At 39.1% G+C, this 16,382-nt stretch overlaps 1 protein-coding gene across 1 annotated transcript in view; it reads right to left on the bottom strand.

Moving 5' to 3' along the window:
• Positions 1-549: 549 nt before the first annotated feature.
• The window catches only part of sntb2 (syntrophin, beta 2), a 29,137-nt gene continuing 13,304 nt past the window's right edge, over positions 550-16,382 (bottom strand). Inside the window, exons 2-7 of the mRNA XM_054776399.1 lie at positions 12,151-12,367; positions 10,885-11,095; positions 9,000-9,142; positions 7,256-7,452; positions 6,908-7,098; positions 550-5,694 (exon numbers count right to left, since the gene is read on the bottom strand). Coding sequence (XP_054632374.1) covers positions 5,602-5,694; positions 6,908-7,098; positions 7,256-7,452; positions 9,000-9,142; positions 10,885-11,095; positions 12,151-12,367 — 1,052 coding nt within the window. The 3' untranslated portion in view covers positions 550-5,601. The remainder of the gene's footprint in view (positions 5,695-6,907; positions 7,099-7,255; positions 7,453-8,999; positions 9,143-10,884; positions 11,096-12,150; positions 12,368-16,382) is intronic.

Here is a 16,382-nt window from a genome sequence, read left to right as displayed (position 1 = left end):
GGACCAATAAGTATTAACGGACAAATGGCCCCCAGGCTCCACTTTGATGCCGTTTTTGGTATTATTTAACCCAGGAGGCACCTTTGGGTTTATTTGACTCTTTTCATTGTCAATATATAGGTCAGCCTTAAGCTGATTGTATGAAACTTGGCCAGGATTAGTTTTTTTATTACAATTTTTTCAAATTCCATGATCCCCTCTATTGCGAGAATAGATTTGCATAATGCCAACAATCTCTACCCTCGGGACCAATTTGACCATTGACTGCCATTATAACCAAATTTTTTATATACTGCCATTCTGGCATACTTAAAATGCGTTTTCTGATGAATACCTGATAAATTGACTAGCCTCTATCTTCAAAACAAAGAGAAAATAAACCACCATCCCAAATGTTCCAGTTGGAACAACAAAAGAGGAACCTCCTTCTAAAGCTGTCTCTAAGATTAATCATGAATTACACTACTTATTTCCCATATAGAGTACTTGTTAATTGCAATGAAATAAGTGCAACCAAGCAATGGGAAAAGAAGAGAACGGTCAGCACATTAATCTCTGTTTTATTGGTTGATATTTACATTTGTGATTACATTGAATGTACATTGCATACTGCTTATTGAAGTGTAAAAAAATACACTGCATAGGACACATTCAGTCTACTGATTACCTTTGGTTCAGCTGCTCCAGCCCTGGGAAGCAGTGCTTTGCATAGACAGGACAGGTCAGTGCTTTTTTAGAAATGATGAGTAATATTGCTCATAATGTACATTCACACATGAAAAGAGCTGTGAAGGGTTAAGAGCACCAAGCACTTAGCAAAGGACTGTGACGCGGATCATACAGCTAACTATGGAGGCTACTTTTCAATACAGGCACTAGAGTCGCATTTACATGACCAGTAACACAAAAGTGTCAGCGCAACTTTGTTCCACAGTACATCACAAAAGTGAGCACAAAATCTGGGATTATATATGTTTTTCCTAATGAGACAACTGTGATTTACAGTTTCATTTGGGGTGTACTCACTGTCAGAAAATTTGGCACACACCTTTAGGGCATGGGCAAGCACACGTGTGTCAAATCTCAGCAAGGCTGGTTGACAAGCACGGCTGCCATTTAGCGAAACATCTTTGCAGGGGCACCACTTTAGCAACAAATTGCTGATTTGTCATAAACTTACACTTAGGCTGTGGTCCAATTGGCGCACTTGCGTACTTACACTTACTTTTAAGTGCATAAGTGCCTACATTGCAGTGCACTGGCAGCAATGTTGGGCAAATTACTCAAAAAAAAAAAAAAAGAATTAGTGATACAATAATCCCTCATTTATTGCGGTTAATTGGTTCCAGGCTGAACCATGAGAAGTGAATTTCTGGGAAGTAGGATTCCTTCTTTATAAGTTGAATATTCTGGTAATTACAGCTTATAAAACCTCTTTACGACTTTTAAACATTATTAGAGCCCTCTCGACATAAAATAACAGCCCTATCGTCACGTTTACACTCCTATTACCAAATATACTTGTAGTAGAAATAAAAATAGAAAAGACATAAATAAGACTTGTCCTCGTGTGTGTTGTGTGTTCCGGTGCTAGTGGGGCTGGGGGGGGCGGACAGGAAGTGACGTCAGAAGTTCAGAATTGAGTTTTAGCTTGGTGTGGTTTACGGCTGCAACAGTAGCCCGTGTTAGGGATTATCGTGCCTGCAATAAAAGTCTGTTGTTCCGCCCATTAATTCTGGTGCTTGTGTGTCTCGCCCAACGTTACAGTAACATTGCTGACACCTAGTGACCTGTGTAGAATACCACATATCATCACAGTGTCCTAGAATGAGTCTACTGAATGTCTTATGCTTGAAAATGCTTCTTTTGGGCCAAAAATGTGTAAAATTTGCTTCAATATGCATATTTGTAACTAATAAAAGGCTGTATTCAACCACAAAACATGATTTGTCAATGAATATACTTTTGAAAAGCTTCAAAGCATGAAGTGGCGAGGGATTGCTGTAGTTACTTTGACAAAAAAGTACTAGAGGTCATAACAAAATGACTTCTTCATAAATGTAATGAGTTACCACAGAAAGCAATGATTGCGATACTTTTTTGAGGAAAAAAAAAAACGCTTCAAATATGTGAAAGATACACGTGACATGTACTGTATGTACAGTATCAGTGATGTAGTAGTACGTGTACTTCCATCCTGGAAAGTAACTCCACACACCGCTCTGACCCACCACTGTTGCCTGGAGTTCTCTTGTGCGGTTCCGAGATGTGGCGTTCGCCAACGAATCGAGTCTTTTGAACGGCTCTTTTAAGTGAACGACGACAACCACTTCCCGGTTGCATTTAAGAACGGCTCGTTCTTATGTTTTCTGTTCTCACACAGGGGCTTCTCGGGTTATGTACAAGTTGCGTTGCCGGACTGTGATGAAAGCCGAGTTTTGGCGAATCCCAAGTCACTCAGACTACACACAGAGGACATACGGTACTGTACTGTATATATAAATACAGTAACAAAACACTAAAAACAAAAAAAATTATTACTGTTGCTTTCAGAGGATCAGCGACATGGCAGTTATGTGTCCTGTTAAGAGAGTTTTGTGATTTCTGACTGTCTGTGAACATGACGTGATACTGACAGGACTAGAGTGTGTGCAGATAGGACACTTGATTTTGTTGATGTCATTTTGGGGCGGTTCGGCCGACAGTAGTTCTGTTTTTACAACAAAGAGATTGGTGATGGTGCAACTCATCCTTCATGTCTGAGCAGACGTGACAATGATGATGATGGTCACCTCCGCCCGGTGTAGAGTCGTGTATGCAGTGTGTATTCTTCCACAGTGCACCGCGCTGTAACTACTTCTCAAGTGACCCTTGTTTACCGACCAAAACGAAGTGTCTCACGTGACGGAAGCGCGTACGTGACCACGAAAACGACAACACTTGGAGCGCACCAAACCGGGGACCGCATATACCCATGAATCAGTTGTCATCGTTCACTTACAAGACCCGTTCAAAAGATTCCATTCGTTTGCGAACGTTACGTATGTACATTTTACGCCGGTAAAGCTGTTGTAACTAGAGCTGCAACAATTAATTAATCGATTATCCACTTAATTGACAAGCATGTTGGTATTTGATCATACGTTTTTTTATTTTGAAATGTACAAATCCTGTGATTCGAGCCTCTCATGTGTGAATATTGTTTCACTTCCTTAGTCATCCATGAAAGCAGACATATTGCCTTTGTGTTTTAGGCAAACAAGATATTCGCACGGTGGCTGAGTGGTTAGCATTTTCGCCACAGTCAGGAGAGCGGTGAAGACATGGGTTCGAAACGCCGTTCGGCATCTCTGTGTGGAGTTTGTTGCATGTTGTCCCCGTGCGTGGGTTTTCCCCGGGTACTCCGATTTCCTCCCACATTCCAAAAACATGTTGGGCTAATTGGGGACTCTAAATTGTCCATAGGTATGAATATGAGTGTGAATAGTTGTTTGTCTATATGTGCCCTGTGATTGGCTGGCAACCAGTCCATGGTGTACCCTGCCTCTCGCCTCTCAGCTGAGATAGGCCCCAGCATACCCCTGTGTCCCTAATTAGGAAAAGATGGAAGATATAAACATACTCTGATATGTTGGCAACCAAATCACTAACTCTTTGTGTTTACTTCATATCGATTTGGTCCGTCTGGGGCAGGGGTGTCCAAAGTACATTCTAAAAGATAATTTAATACGTTTTTTTTTGTTTTTTTTTTAAAGAAAACAGCAGCAAAAACAGCAACAAAATAAAAATAAAAATCGGCAGTCATTTTACAAAAATAAAGTCAAAACATTAAGAGAAAAAAGTTGTAAGGAGAAAATGTCGCAATTTTACAAGAATAATGTCCTAATATTATGAGGAAAAATAATGTCATTTTAGTAGCATAAAGTTGAAATATTACAGAAAAAAGATGTTTAAAAGTCGGAATATTAATGGAAACATACAAATCACACATAAGGTTGTCATTTTGGAAAATTTGCTGCATTTTGGAAATTGCAGCAAATGTTAGCATGTTATGAGAATACAGTCGTAATTACGAGGAGAAAATTTACAGGAAGAAAGTTGAAATAGTTGGAGAAAAAAACCTCCCAGCAACAATGGAAAAAAACAGCTGCAATTTTATGAGAATAAACTCGTGATATGAGAAAAGATATGCCATTTTAATAGCATATAGTTGAAATAGAAAAAAAAATTGTACAAAAGTTGTAATATTATGAGAAAAAACAAAACAATCAGTAAAGTTGTTATTTTTGGAAAATTAGGTTGGGGCATGAAGTTGGGAATAAAGTCAAAATATTATGGGATTAAATTCACAATATTACGAGAAGAAATATTACAAGAATAAAGTCAAAATACTAAGAGAAAAAAGTTGCATTCTAACAAGAAAAAAAGACGCAATTTTACAAGAATAAACCTGTAATATTATGAGGAAAAATAATGTAATTTTAGTAGCATAGAGCTGAAATATACTGTATATCATATAAAAGTGGTAATGTTATGAGAAACAAAACAAAATAAAGTTATAATTTTTGTAAAATTAGGTTAGGGAGAAAGTTATATGATGGGAACAAAGTCAGAATATTATGGAAATAAAGTCATAATATTAGGGAAAAAAGGAAAGGAAATTTACAGAGATTATTTAAGAAGAAAGTTTAAATATTTGAAAAATTAACAGCAAAAATGGGGAGGAAAAAAAGCAAGGAGCGAAATTGATACTAACAAGAGGCTTTTTCACCTGTAAAAGCTGAGACGCAGTTTTTTCTTGAAATATATATAAATTCCTAGCATATTTACAAAATATCAAAGTGGAAAAGTTGCATCCTTTCATTTTTCTCTGTGTGGCCCTCGCTGAAAAAAAAGTTTGGACACCCCTGGTCTAGGGCCTAACCGATGACCGGATGAATGGAAACGACACGCTTCAGATGAACCGACTAAGAAAACAATTGTTAATTGCAGCATTAGTTGTAACGTTTGAAACAGTCATTCATGAGATGGCACATTACTAGACAACAATAGCGGCGGCATCAGTAACGTTGTTTTTAACACCGTTACTCACAAGGCTCAACAGTCGCCGTCTTGGCTACGTAGCAGAATGGGGAGGGGCTAACTGGAGTGGTTGCAATTCAGCATTAACAGGGAGAGAAGAAGGAAAAGGTTGTGATTGTCGTGCAACAACTGTAGCGGATTTGGGACAGCACTACACTGTGCACACTCAGGACTGCAGTGTACTTTCTGAAGTGTACTGATAGATAATGTCCACTGGAAGGCTGTTGTGGAATGCCAGGCTTGGAAGCTTTAGAGAAACATACTCAGGCTCCTGTTGCTTATTGATTGTCTAAAGTATTCCTTCCTATCCTCATTTTGAAGCCAGATCACCCAATGGAATGTTGAAAGCTTTTTGAATGACCTGAGAACTTTGAGTGGCGACCTCGCAATAAAGTAAGCGTGGAAAGCAAAGGAGACTATCAAAGTAAAGGCACATTTTGCAAACAATGGTCAAGAGGACCGAGAGGCTCCCTCAGCTCCGGTCGAACGTGCTCTGCGGAGACATCCCGGCGTTCTTCTTCATGTGAGCAGGCCCATGCGGGTGAGCTTGGCCGAGAGGAAAGAGTGGAGGACAAACACAACTGGCTTGGGACCTGAGTGCAGGTCAAACACCTGGGAAGAAAAAAAGAACACATGAAGGAAGAAAGGAAGGAAACGTACATGAAAATCATGAAGATCATCTGTTTGAATGCATGCACACTTCTTGCACTCGCTTCAAATACTTTCAGTACAATGTATACACTCTGGTTTAGTCATGAGGTTTAGAGATGAAGTCGGTATGAAAATAAGCAGACTTTGATAGATATACCATAATCCCTCTTTTATCGCGGTTAATTGGTTCCACACCCAACCGTCATAAGTGAATTTCCACAAAGTAGGATTCCTTATTTATAAATCCAATACTTTGGTAGTTAGAGCATAGAAAACTCATTTACCACATTATTAGAGCCCTCTAGACATGAAATAACACCCCTTTACACTCCTATTACCCAAAAGAGTAGCCATAATAAGAGAAAAGAAGACATACAAGACATAAATCAGACTCGTATTACTGATAACTAATTGCTGATTGGTCATAAACGTACCCTGAGGATGGGTTTCAAGTGTGTGCAGTCATGTTGAGAAGTGTGGCAAATGGCAGTGTTGCAGCAGTGTTGGGCAAATTACTTCAAAAAAGTAATCAGTAATTCAGTAATTCCGTGTTTCTTGCTGTTAATTGTTTTTTTCTTGCTAGATTAGAAATTTTTTTCTCTTAATATTTTGACTTTATTCTTGTAAAATTACTGCCGTGTTTTGCATTTCTAGTGTTTTCTTTCCCCAACAATTTCAACTTTGTTTTTGTAAATGTTCCTTCTTTTTTGTTTGTTTGTCATAATATTACAACTTTAAAAATAAGAATTTATTTCTTTAATACCGTATTTCTTTATGCTACTAATATGCTGTTATTTTTCATCCTAATATTACAACATTATTCACATAAAATTATAACTTTTTTGTATTGACAAAACTTTTTTTTTTTATATTTTGACTTTATTCTTGTAAAATTACTGCTTATTGTTTCACTTTCATTGTTTTTTTTTTTTTTTTTTTAGTTTTCTTGTTAAATATTTGTGGAATGCGTTTCACGCAAATGAAAAAAACAGCCGTGGGCCGCCCATGAATCCCGTGACACAGTTTGGACACCCCTGTTTCAACGTAAGACTGTACTCACTTTTTTTGTCAGCGGCTTGGGCAATTTTTGTTCTTGACTGAAAGTTTGTACAAGTTGAAAGTAAATGGTGTGCATGAGATTTGAAAGAATAGTGTGGGCTGCATCACATCTTACCATTTCTCCCTCTGGGCCCCCAAAGTCAAGGTAAAGATTGCGTATTCCGTCGTCGGCAGACATTTTGAGTTTTTCATACGGGTATCGGAACAGCGCCGCTCCCCCGGCTGCATCGGCCGGCTCCCTGGTCACCGTGAAGCCTTTCTCGTAGTGCAGCGTCAGCCGAACGTCTTGTCTGTTCAGCGTGCAGCCTGTGGCAGGGGAATGCTCACAGTCAGCAGAGGTCATAAGAGCGGGAAAGTGAGGAAGCCATGTAATGGCCAATCATGGACGCTTCTGCTCCTGTCTCAGTATCTCACTATTTTCCCCTGGTATCATTTCTTTTTCCTCTCACGCATCCACACTCACCGATGGAGACTTCTTTGATGAGTTCAGCAGCGGCGTGTGCACCTTGCACCAGGGCTCTGGTCCATGAAGACAGATCCCAGTGAGTCTCCACCCGGAAGATGTGAGATTCGATGCCCCGCCCTGTGCCAGTCCGGGTGGCAAACACCAGGTCTGAACCCTGGGAGGGAGAACCGCGGGCACTGCCGGAATGGACCAATCTGGATCGAAATAAACAAAATAGGCTTGGCATTTTTGAAATGTCGTCACTGTATTGGATGAAATGAAAAATGCTTCAGCAAATGGACCAGTATTGTGTTCTGCCACCTCACAGCAAGAAGGTTATGTGTTGGAGTCGGACATAATGTCAAGGAGACGTACGTTGGTGTGGTTGGCGTTCATACTCACCTCAGTCGGGACCAAGTATGAAGGGCCCGCTGGCAGGAGGACTGAGACCCCACACTCCCATTTGGTTAAAATGAACCTTACTAGCAGAGCAAACGGACTGACAAGTGTGAACGCACCCACCTGCCAAAATTGAAGGAATTTTAGCCCCCACTGAAGGCCCAGATACCAAGTGCACGGCCTGCCACCGATTAAAAGTCAAAGCTTTTTTATTATTAGTTACTGGTATCAACATTGCAGCTTTTTCTTGTGACATTTTGCCCTTTGCTCAATTTTTCCCTTTGGTACTGTTGTTTTTTTTGGTGAGTATTATTTCTACAATGTGCTGCTGGCCACTGGAAAACAAGTCAGGGGCACAAATGGCCCCTGGGCCGCAAATTGGACATCCATGCCTTTATAGCTCTTCGTCAAGGTCGACTATTTAGCTCAGGGGTGTCCGAAGTACGGCCCGTGGCTGATTTTTGTTGGCCCATGGCACGTCACAACAAAACTAAAAAACACAAGAAAACTAAAAAAAAAAACAAAAAAACAAAGAAAACAGTAGCAGCAAAAATGAAAAAACAAAGAAAACAGTAGCAGCAAAAATGAAAAAACAGCAGTCATTTTACAAGAATAAAGTCAAAATATTGAAGAAAAAAGTTGTAAAATAACAAAAAAAATCCATAATTTAACGAGAATAATGTGAGGAAGAATAATGTCATTTTAATAGTAGAAAGATTAAATATTAAAGAAAAATACTTTTTAAAGTCGTTATATTATGAAAAACAAACAAAATATAGTTGTTGTTTTTTAATTAGGTTGGATATAGGTTAGGTTGGAAAGTTATAATATTATGGCAATAAGGTCATAATATTATGAGGAAAAACAATTACAAGAAGAAAATAGAAATACTTTGGAAAAACAGCGCTAATTTTCTGAGAATAAAGTCAAAGTAATATGGAGAAATAAGTCAGATACCAATGAGAAAAAAGAGTAAAGAGTGAAGTTGATATTAATAATCGGTTTTCTAACTTAAAGCTGAGATGCATTTTTTTCTTGAAATATATATAACTTCTTAGTATATCTACGTGTTGCTTTAGCATCCTATGTGGCCCTCGGGGGAAAAATTCTAGACGCCCTTTATTTAGCTTGTTAGCTTCCTTTGTCACGAGCAAACGATGGTAATTAAGGAGAGAAGGGGAGTGTGATTGTAGCTGGAACTAATCCACATGTCATGTCTCTCATTTTTTATTGCAAACGATCAAAAATCAGAGGTGGGCTGTACTGTGGGCTGTGGGCTGAACGAGTCAGGAAATAATGTGCTACAAGCCGACCAATCGCAGCCTTTACGGTGCACATTGGGGCAGAGTGTTGCTGTTCCTACCTTGTGGCAAGCAGTGGGTGTGTGAGCAGCGGCATGGACCATGACTCTCTACTCCACGGCACTGACTCAAACAGCAAAATGTCCTTTTCTGTAAGTGCCAGGACCACAGGCCTGTACTGCTGCCGTCCACCTTCCAACTGGACCTGAGGACAATTAACACCTTGTCATTACTGTGCTCTGGAATACAAGTTGGGGCTGCGTATTTCCTAATCAACAGTCGTGTGGTGGAAATGAGTCACGTAGGGCTTGGCTTCACACACGGCTTAGTAACAGTGGTGAGTAGCTGAACTCCACGGGAAACGGTGTAACGCAACAGAAACTTCCATCTCCGCATCCTGTTGAAGCCACACAAGATCTTCCAGCAACATTGAAATGAAGAGCGAACCTCACTGAGGAAGTATTTCCTTCCATCCTGCATGGAAGTGGTCTTTCATTTAGTTCTGTATGCGCTCCTACATCTCAGTACCGCTTCAGTTTTACACTTGGTGCACACGTCCAGTGAGTGTGTTGACAAAGCTTTATCTACACCGGATTCGGCCCGCCATATCATTTTATGTGTCCCTTGAAAGCCTGGAAAGAATGCATGTCAAACATTTTTCATTTTATTTTATTATTTGAATATTATTTTTTTAACAGTATTTCTGTATACATTTTATTTTATTATTATGATGTAGGCGGTTGTTGACATAACCAAAATGGAAAGTGAAACTCACCATTGATTGCACATTTGTGTGACTTTGTCCAGCGACATAAGTAGACTGGGTGATAACAAGCAATTTTTTTTTTTACATTGTAATACATTACATATAAAAATTGTACAGGCCTATTTTTTACCATTTTTATTAATAATTTAATTTTGTATTTGTAAATAATTGGTATATAATTTAAAAATACATTTATTTATTCGGGCCCGAGCACCGACATGCTGAGGTGAAAGTGCTATGTATAATACAAGTATTTTTTTTATTAAATATATTCCGCAACTTTTTTTTTGTTTGCATTTTCGAGGGTCTCAACATGCATAACCAAAATTTGCAAGCGCATCAGGTTTGGCAAAAAAAAAAGTCCAGGGGTCCCGGACACAAACCCCCAAAACTCATGCAGTAGCGCCCCCTTTAAAGTTTGAAAAAATTAGCCCCTGCCACTAGTTTCACAGAACGTCATAAAATGTGATGGTGGCGTCAATCATGACAGGATGTATAAAAAAAAAAAGTCTTAAGAACCCATGTTCCAAAACCAACAGCCAGTTGGCCATTTTGTTTCCCAGTGACAATATTAGGCGAAAACCAGGGGTTGTATTTTGATCAACCAGTCGTGGGCACTTTGACCAAATGAGCCCAAATGAAAATCACAGCTACTAGACAGATGGATGAAGCTACATTTCACAGCATTTGAGGCTGTTCCATACGATGTGGGTGGGGCACGGCAACAACCTTTGATGATTAGACAATTCATCACTAAACTGTAAACATTAATAACTCACTTCCACAAGGTCAGATCTTCATCATGATTGGTTCATATGATGAAGACGACACCTGAATTCATCTCAGCGCCACTCAGTGGCAACAGGAAATGGAATGTGCATGCTCTCCGCAAAGGCCCGTTCAACGCTGCTCGCAGCTTTAATTTGTATTTTTATTCATGACAAAGTCATTTCATGTAATCTGCAGTTTCACTGGTGGACCCCAGCAAAACGAGCAACCACCGGAGCAGACGCTAATGGGGAACCAAATAAAAAAACAAATATAACACAACACACTAACACTACCACGGATAAAATGGGATTTAATCAGCCGGGATGGATTTCGTACGCCGTCAGCTAACAAAATCACCAGTAGGATTGCAGTGCATTCGAGGAATTATGAAATGTGTCATTGAAAAATACCTGCTCAGCCAGCCACCCAATGTGCTTGAGGTGAGGCTGTGTGGCGGTCGAGGCAGAGACTCCCAGGTAAGCGTTGATGTGGGTCAGCGTCTGTGGCAGCAGGGCAGCAATATTGGTGTGGATGGCAGTGAACCAGGAGTTGGCAGTGGGGCAATCTTTACAGCGAAGTACAACCGTGTGCTGACCATCTGGCGAGTACAGCTCCAATAATCTGAAAATGAAAACGGTCACTCGTCTGTGTTTCTGTTCACTGACCAAATTTGCGGCAGGCTCTTCAAAGAAAAGGAAAGTGAAAAGTAAAGTGAAATTAGATGTAAAATGCTCCGAAAGTGGGTAAATCAACATTGGCCGCATGCTTGGTCTAACTCAGGGGTTTCCAAACGTTTTTCCAGTGAGGGTCACATAGTGAAAAATAAAAGAATGCAACTTTGTCACTTTTTTTTATTTTATTTTATTTTTTTTTTAAGCAACACATGTAGAGATGCTAATAAATTTTATATATATATATATATATATATATATATATATTTTTTTTTTTTTAACTGCATCTTAGCTCTGTGATTTATGTGAAAACACCAATCATTAGTTTCAACTTCACTCTTTAAACTTTTTTTTTTAATGTTCCATTTCTGCTGTTTTTTTTCTCTTTTGAATTTTCCAACTATTTTTTTATGTTTTGTGTGTGTTATTTTAATTAGATATATTTTATTATTATATAACTTTCTTCCTGTAAATTGTCCTCTCATAATTCTGACTTTATTCCCATAACATTTTTACTTCATTCTAACATTCGAACATTATAACTTTTGGAACATTATAACAACCTAATTTTCCAAAAATTACAACTTTATTCATTGTTTCGTTTCTCATAATATTATGACTTTCAGAAATAACGTCTTTTCTTTAATACAGTAATTCAACTTTATGCTAAAATAATTTTATGACATTATTCTGGTAAAATTAGGACTTTTTCTAATTGGATTACAACTTTTTTCTCTTAATGTTTTGACTTTACGCTTGTAAAATTACTGCAGATTTTACCAATTTTTGTTGCTGTCATTTTTTTTTTGTTAAATGATATTTTTAGAATGTGTCATGAGCAAAAAAAGCCGACTGCACTGTGGACACCCCTGGTCTAAGCCGTTGTTTGTTTGTTCTGGTAATGATGTATGCGTATTAAGAGCTACAAAAATGTTTGCCATTTCCACATGATGATGCCAGCTAGCAGCAGCCAAAGAAAAACCCTGTAGAATATGAACATCAAACCTGTTTTCCAGGTCTGGCATGGTCAGGTTCCTGCTGATGAAGCACATCTTCAAGCTGATGACCTTCCTGTCTTTGGAGGAGCAGCTGCTGTGTTTCGGAGAACCAGAGTCTTCGCTGCCGCTGTAGCTGGGGGACTGTGGTCGGGCGCCATCCCACGGCAGATCCGCCACCAGGGATGGCTTTTTGAACAGCGGAGAAACCTCACGGATGTACTTCACTGTGGGGGGTGGGGGTGGGGACCGGGGTCAAATCAATGTGACACGACATGCACACGATGAGTGGATGGAAGCTTCTGACCACGTACACATACAGTAGCATGTACAGTAGTAAGGCTCTCAAGCGTACAAAGTGCGGCCTGGTGGCCATTTGCAGCCCACATCTGTTTTTTTTTTATTTGTCCGTGGCACATTCTAAAAATAACATTTGACAAGAAAAACAGCAAAATTGGAAAAACGACAAGTAAAAACATTGAGAGAAACACGTAATCTAACGAGAAGTTATTTTATGAGAATAACATAATATGAAGAAAAATAATGTAATTTTAGTAGCATAAAGTTCAAATATTAGAGAAAGAAGACATCTGTGTAAGTCACACTATGAAAAACAAAACAAAAAAAGTTGTAATTTTTCAAAACTTAGGTTGTGGAAAATGAGAAAAAAAGCATACAAAATATAATAAAATATGAATGGAGCGTGTTTGTGTCCACGCCCTTCGGACTGGCTGACTGATGTTGACATAAAGTGGTTGCCAACATAAGTAAAATTGAAACCAAAAACACACATTGATTTTTTATTTGACCGAATTCCCACAGGGTACACATGAAAAATGAGGGACAGGAAGTGTGCATACTGGATTGTAGTGCACTGAAGCTGCACAAGCGGAGATCCAGGCGTGCTGAACACCTCCAGGGTGGTTAAAAGCATGTGTAAGTTGGACCATGTGGTTAAAGTCCAGTAAATAGCAGCCAGACACTCTGGGATGTTTCAAAATGCACTTGAATGGGCCAAGTCGGTTTTTACAGCAGAGTTTAGAACGTATGGAATCCCGGTGAGACAAGAAAGCTAGCACTATAAGACAGAGAGAGGAGAAGGTGTAAAAGTGCACACAAAATGGTGTGCTTCTCAGTGTGAGACTACTAGGTTGGTGTGTTGGTCTGAAACCTGAGACCAGGCTCTTGAGGGATGAGGTCATTCTTGAATCAGAGCGAGATATTAAGATCGTACAGAGGCCTGTGTGTATGTGAGTGTATTCTCACACACAGCATAGAAAGACAGTTTTGGGATTACTAGTAATACCTGTATGTCCACATTTAGAACCATCCGTGTATCCAAACCATAGCACCCGTATCAACACGGCCGAGAATCATTTCTGCATACAAAAGTGTTTTGGGGGAAGTAAACGAGTTACCATTCCTGAATGCAGTCCCCATGTGAGAACAAGCTCTCGGATGCACGACTCTTTTCGAGGCTTTGACGTTTTTGTCATCTTAAATACTTCATGCTAACAAGAGTACCACCAAGTATCAGCCGAGTTGAAGCTCTTTGTGTCACGTATCACATGACAGACGGACCTTTTCTGGTGTTGATTTTATTTTCTTTACTCTTGCAAGCACGTGTTTCCTGGCAAACATGTACAGAGTGAGAAATACACACCACCAGTGACCAATTGATGACTTTTGTGTCAAGTAATCCTTTGTTCATTAGCAGTTAATTGGTTCCAGACCCGACCATGCAAATTTCCACGAATTAGGATTCCTTATTTATAAATATAACGGTAGATTCCATTTTTATTGGCCAAGGCAATTCCGTTAACATGGAAATGACAGCGCCCGCCGCAATCCACCGCAACCCACCGCCACAGATAAATAGCTAAAAGTTTTTTGGACACTTTTTTGTGCAGCCCTATTGTACAGTATGGCTGTCTGAGTAAAGTCAAAGCTGTCCATGAGTGCTCCTGTGTCTGTTACTGAACTCATGAAGATGGTTGGCACATTTTTAGTGTATGCATCTCGACTCATTTTTTTCCAACATTTAAGGAAAAGCAACCCCCACCCCCAGAGGCCCCAATATCTGCCTCACCATATACCCTGAAGCCAAGAGGAGAAACCACAAAGGATGAGAGACAGAGTTGAATAACTCGTTCGGGGGCGGGGGGCAGCATGTGTGAGATTCTGACTCTGCACAATTTTGGTTATGCTGTTCGTGGTATTTGCAAAGCTACCCGCCTCCTGTTTCTGTTTCACAGAAAAAGTCATGGGATGGTCACAGTAATAGCTGAGAGAGCGGCCGGTCGGGAAATAGTGTTGCCTGACGCGTGTGTGAACAATCTGTAATTGCCGTAAAACTGGACGAATGATGACGGAGTTTGCACATGCGTGGTATAAATTGGGTTGCCTGACAAGTGACTGCTGAAAAATAGGTCGCCGCTGACCAGATGTAGACTCATTTTGCACATACGCAGAACAGATTGTGTTTCCTGCACAGATTGAGTAGTTGCAGCAGAAATGAAAAATAGTTTGAATGGCGGTCGCCATTTTGTTATGCTCAGACAGCAGCATTTTTTTATGCTCGAGTACGCAGGGAAAGGAGAACACAAAAATGACACCAAAGAAAAAGGTATTGCTGGATATCAGACTATTACAACTGTAGTTTCTGCTTCCAGGACTACTGCTCAGCCTGGCGATAGTACCCCAACATTGCCTGTATATTGCATTGCAGATCAGTGCAGTTGGTACCTGGGCCTTCAGTGGGGACTTAACTGTCGTAAACAACCTCTTAACACCACCTCGATTGAGTCACAATTATACAGACCATCAATAATAAACAAAAATGTGATGTAACAAAGCATGGCATTACAAAGAGAGACGCATTTCACATATTGGAGTTGAACACCATAATTATGACAGCACAAAACCCAGTTTTGTGTAAATGTGTTCCAGCAGTTTTGTGGTGTCGTAATAACCCAGTCGCTGATACGCCCGAGTTAAATTTCTGTTGGTAACTTTGAGGAACACACAACTTCCACCGGCCATCACTGGTGTAAGCGGCCTGTAAATTTGACACTCAGCCACATGTAAGAAGCGTCAGACAACTCTTAACCCCTACATCAGGTGTTCTCCAAAGGTCTCAACTGGAACCCACATTTTCCAAAGTAAAAAAAAATTAATAAATAAATTATATATATATATATATATATATATATATATATATATATTTTTTTTTTTTTTTTACAAATTTAAAACATTTTAAATTTACATGTTTTTTTTGTTGTTTTAACAGCCTAACAGCCACACAGTGGTTAGTGATTACCATCTTGGCCACACAGTCAGGAGATCTGGAAGAGCCGGGTTCGAATCCTGTCATGAAATGGCATTTTTTTCAAGTTGCTGAAACGACACTTTTCTGGTCCGGGAGGTGGGCCAAACCCACCATCTCTGTGTGGAGTTTGCATGCTCTCCCCGTGCAAAAACATGCATGTTAGGTTAATTGGCGACTCTAAATGAAGACTTACATTGGTTCCCTTAAGCCAGAGCTGTCCAAAGTGCGGCCCGGCGAACATTTGCAGCCCGTGGCTGCTTTTTTATTGGCCCGCCGCACATTAAAAAAAAAAAAAAACAAGAAAACTAAAAAAAAACAGCAACATAAAAAAAAGTAACAATCTGCTGTCATTTTACAAGAATAAAGTCAAAATATTAAGAAAAAAAAAGTTGTAATCTAATGAGACAAAGTAATTTGCGAGAATAATGCTGGAGGATATATAAGGTCAAAGTTAATATTAAGGAAATTTTTTTTATTTGTAATATGAGAGACAAGCAAAACAACTAAAGCTGTAAATCTTGGAAAATTAGGTTGAGGAAAAATTGATAGATACAAGAATTTCACAATATTATGGGAATAAGGTCATAATTGTGAGAAGAACACTTACAAAGAAAGTCGAATTAATTGTAAAATTAAAAAAAAAAAAAAAAACATCAGAAATGGAAAAAACATCTATAACAACTTTGAGAATAAAATTACGGCACATTCTAAAAATATAATTTAACAAGAAAACTAAAAAAAGACAGCAGCAAAAGTTGAAAAACAGAAAAAAATAAAAGAAAAAACACAAAATATCAGGAGAAAAAAATTGTTATCTAAGGAGAAAAGGTCTTAATTTTAAAATTTCAATATTAAAGAAAAAAATACTTTTTAAAAGTCATAATATTGTGAAAAACATACAAAAAGCAGGAATG

The sequence above is a fragment of the Dunckerocampus dactyliophorus genome, chromosome 5, assembly GCF_027744805.1.
Source record: "Dunckerocampus dactyliophorus isolate RoL2022-P2 chromosome 5, RoL_Ddac_1.1, whole genome shotgun sequence".
Lineage (NCBI taxonomy): Eukaryota > Metazoa > Chordata > Actinopteri > Syngnathiformes > Syngnathidae > Dunckerocampus > Dunckerocampus dactyliophorus.
The sequence above is the reverse complement of the archived record's forward strand: the minus strand, read 5'-3'. Positions and strand labels throughout refer to the sequence as shown.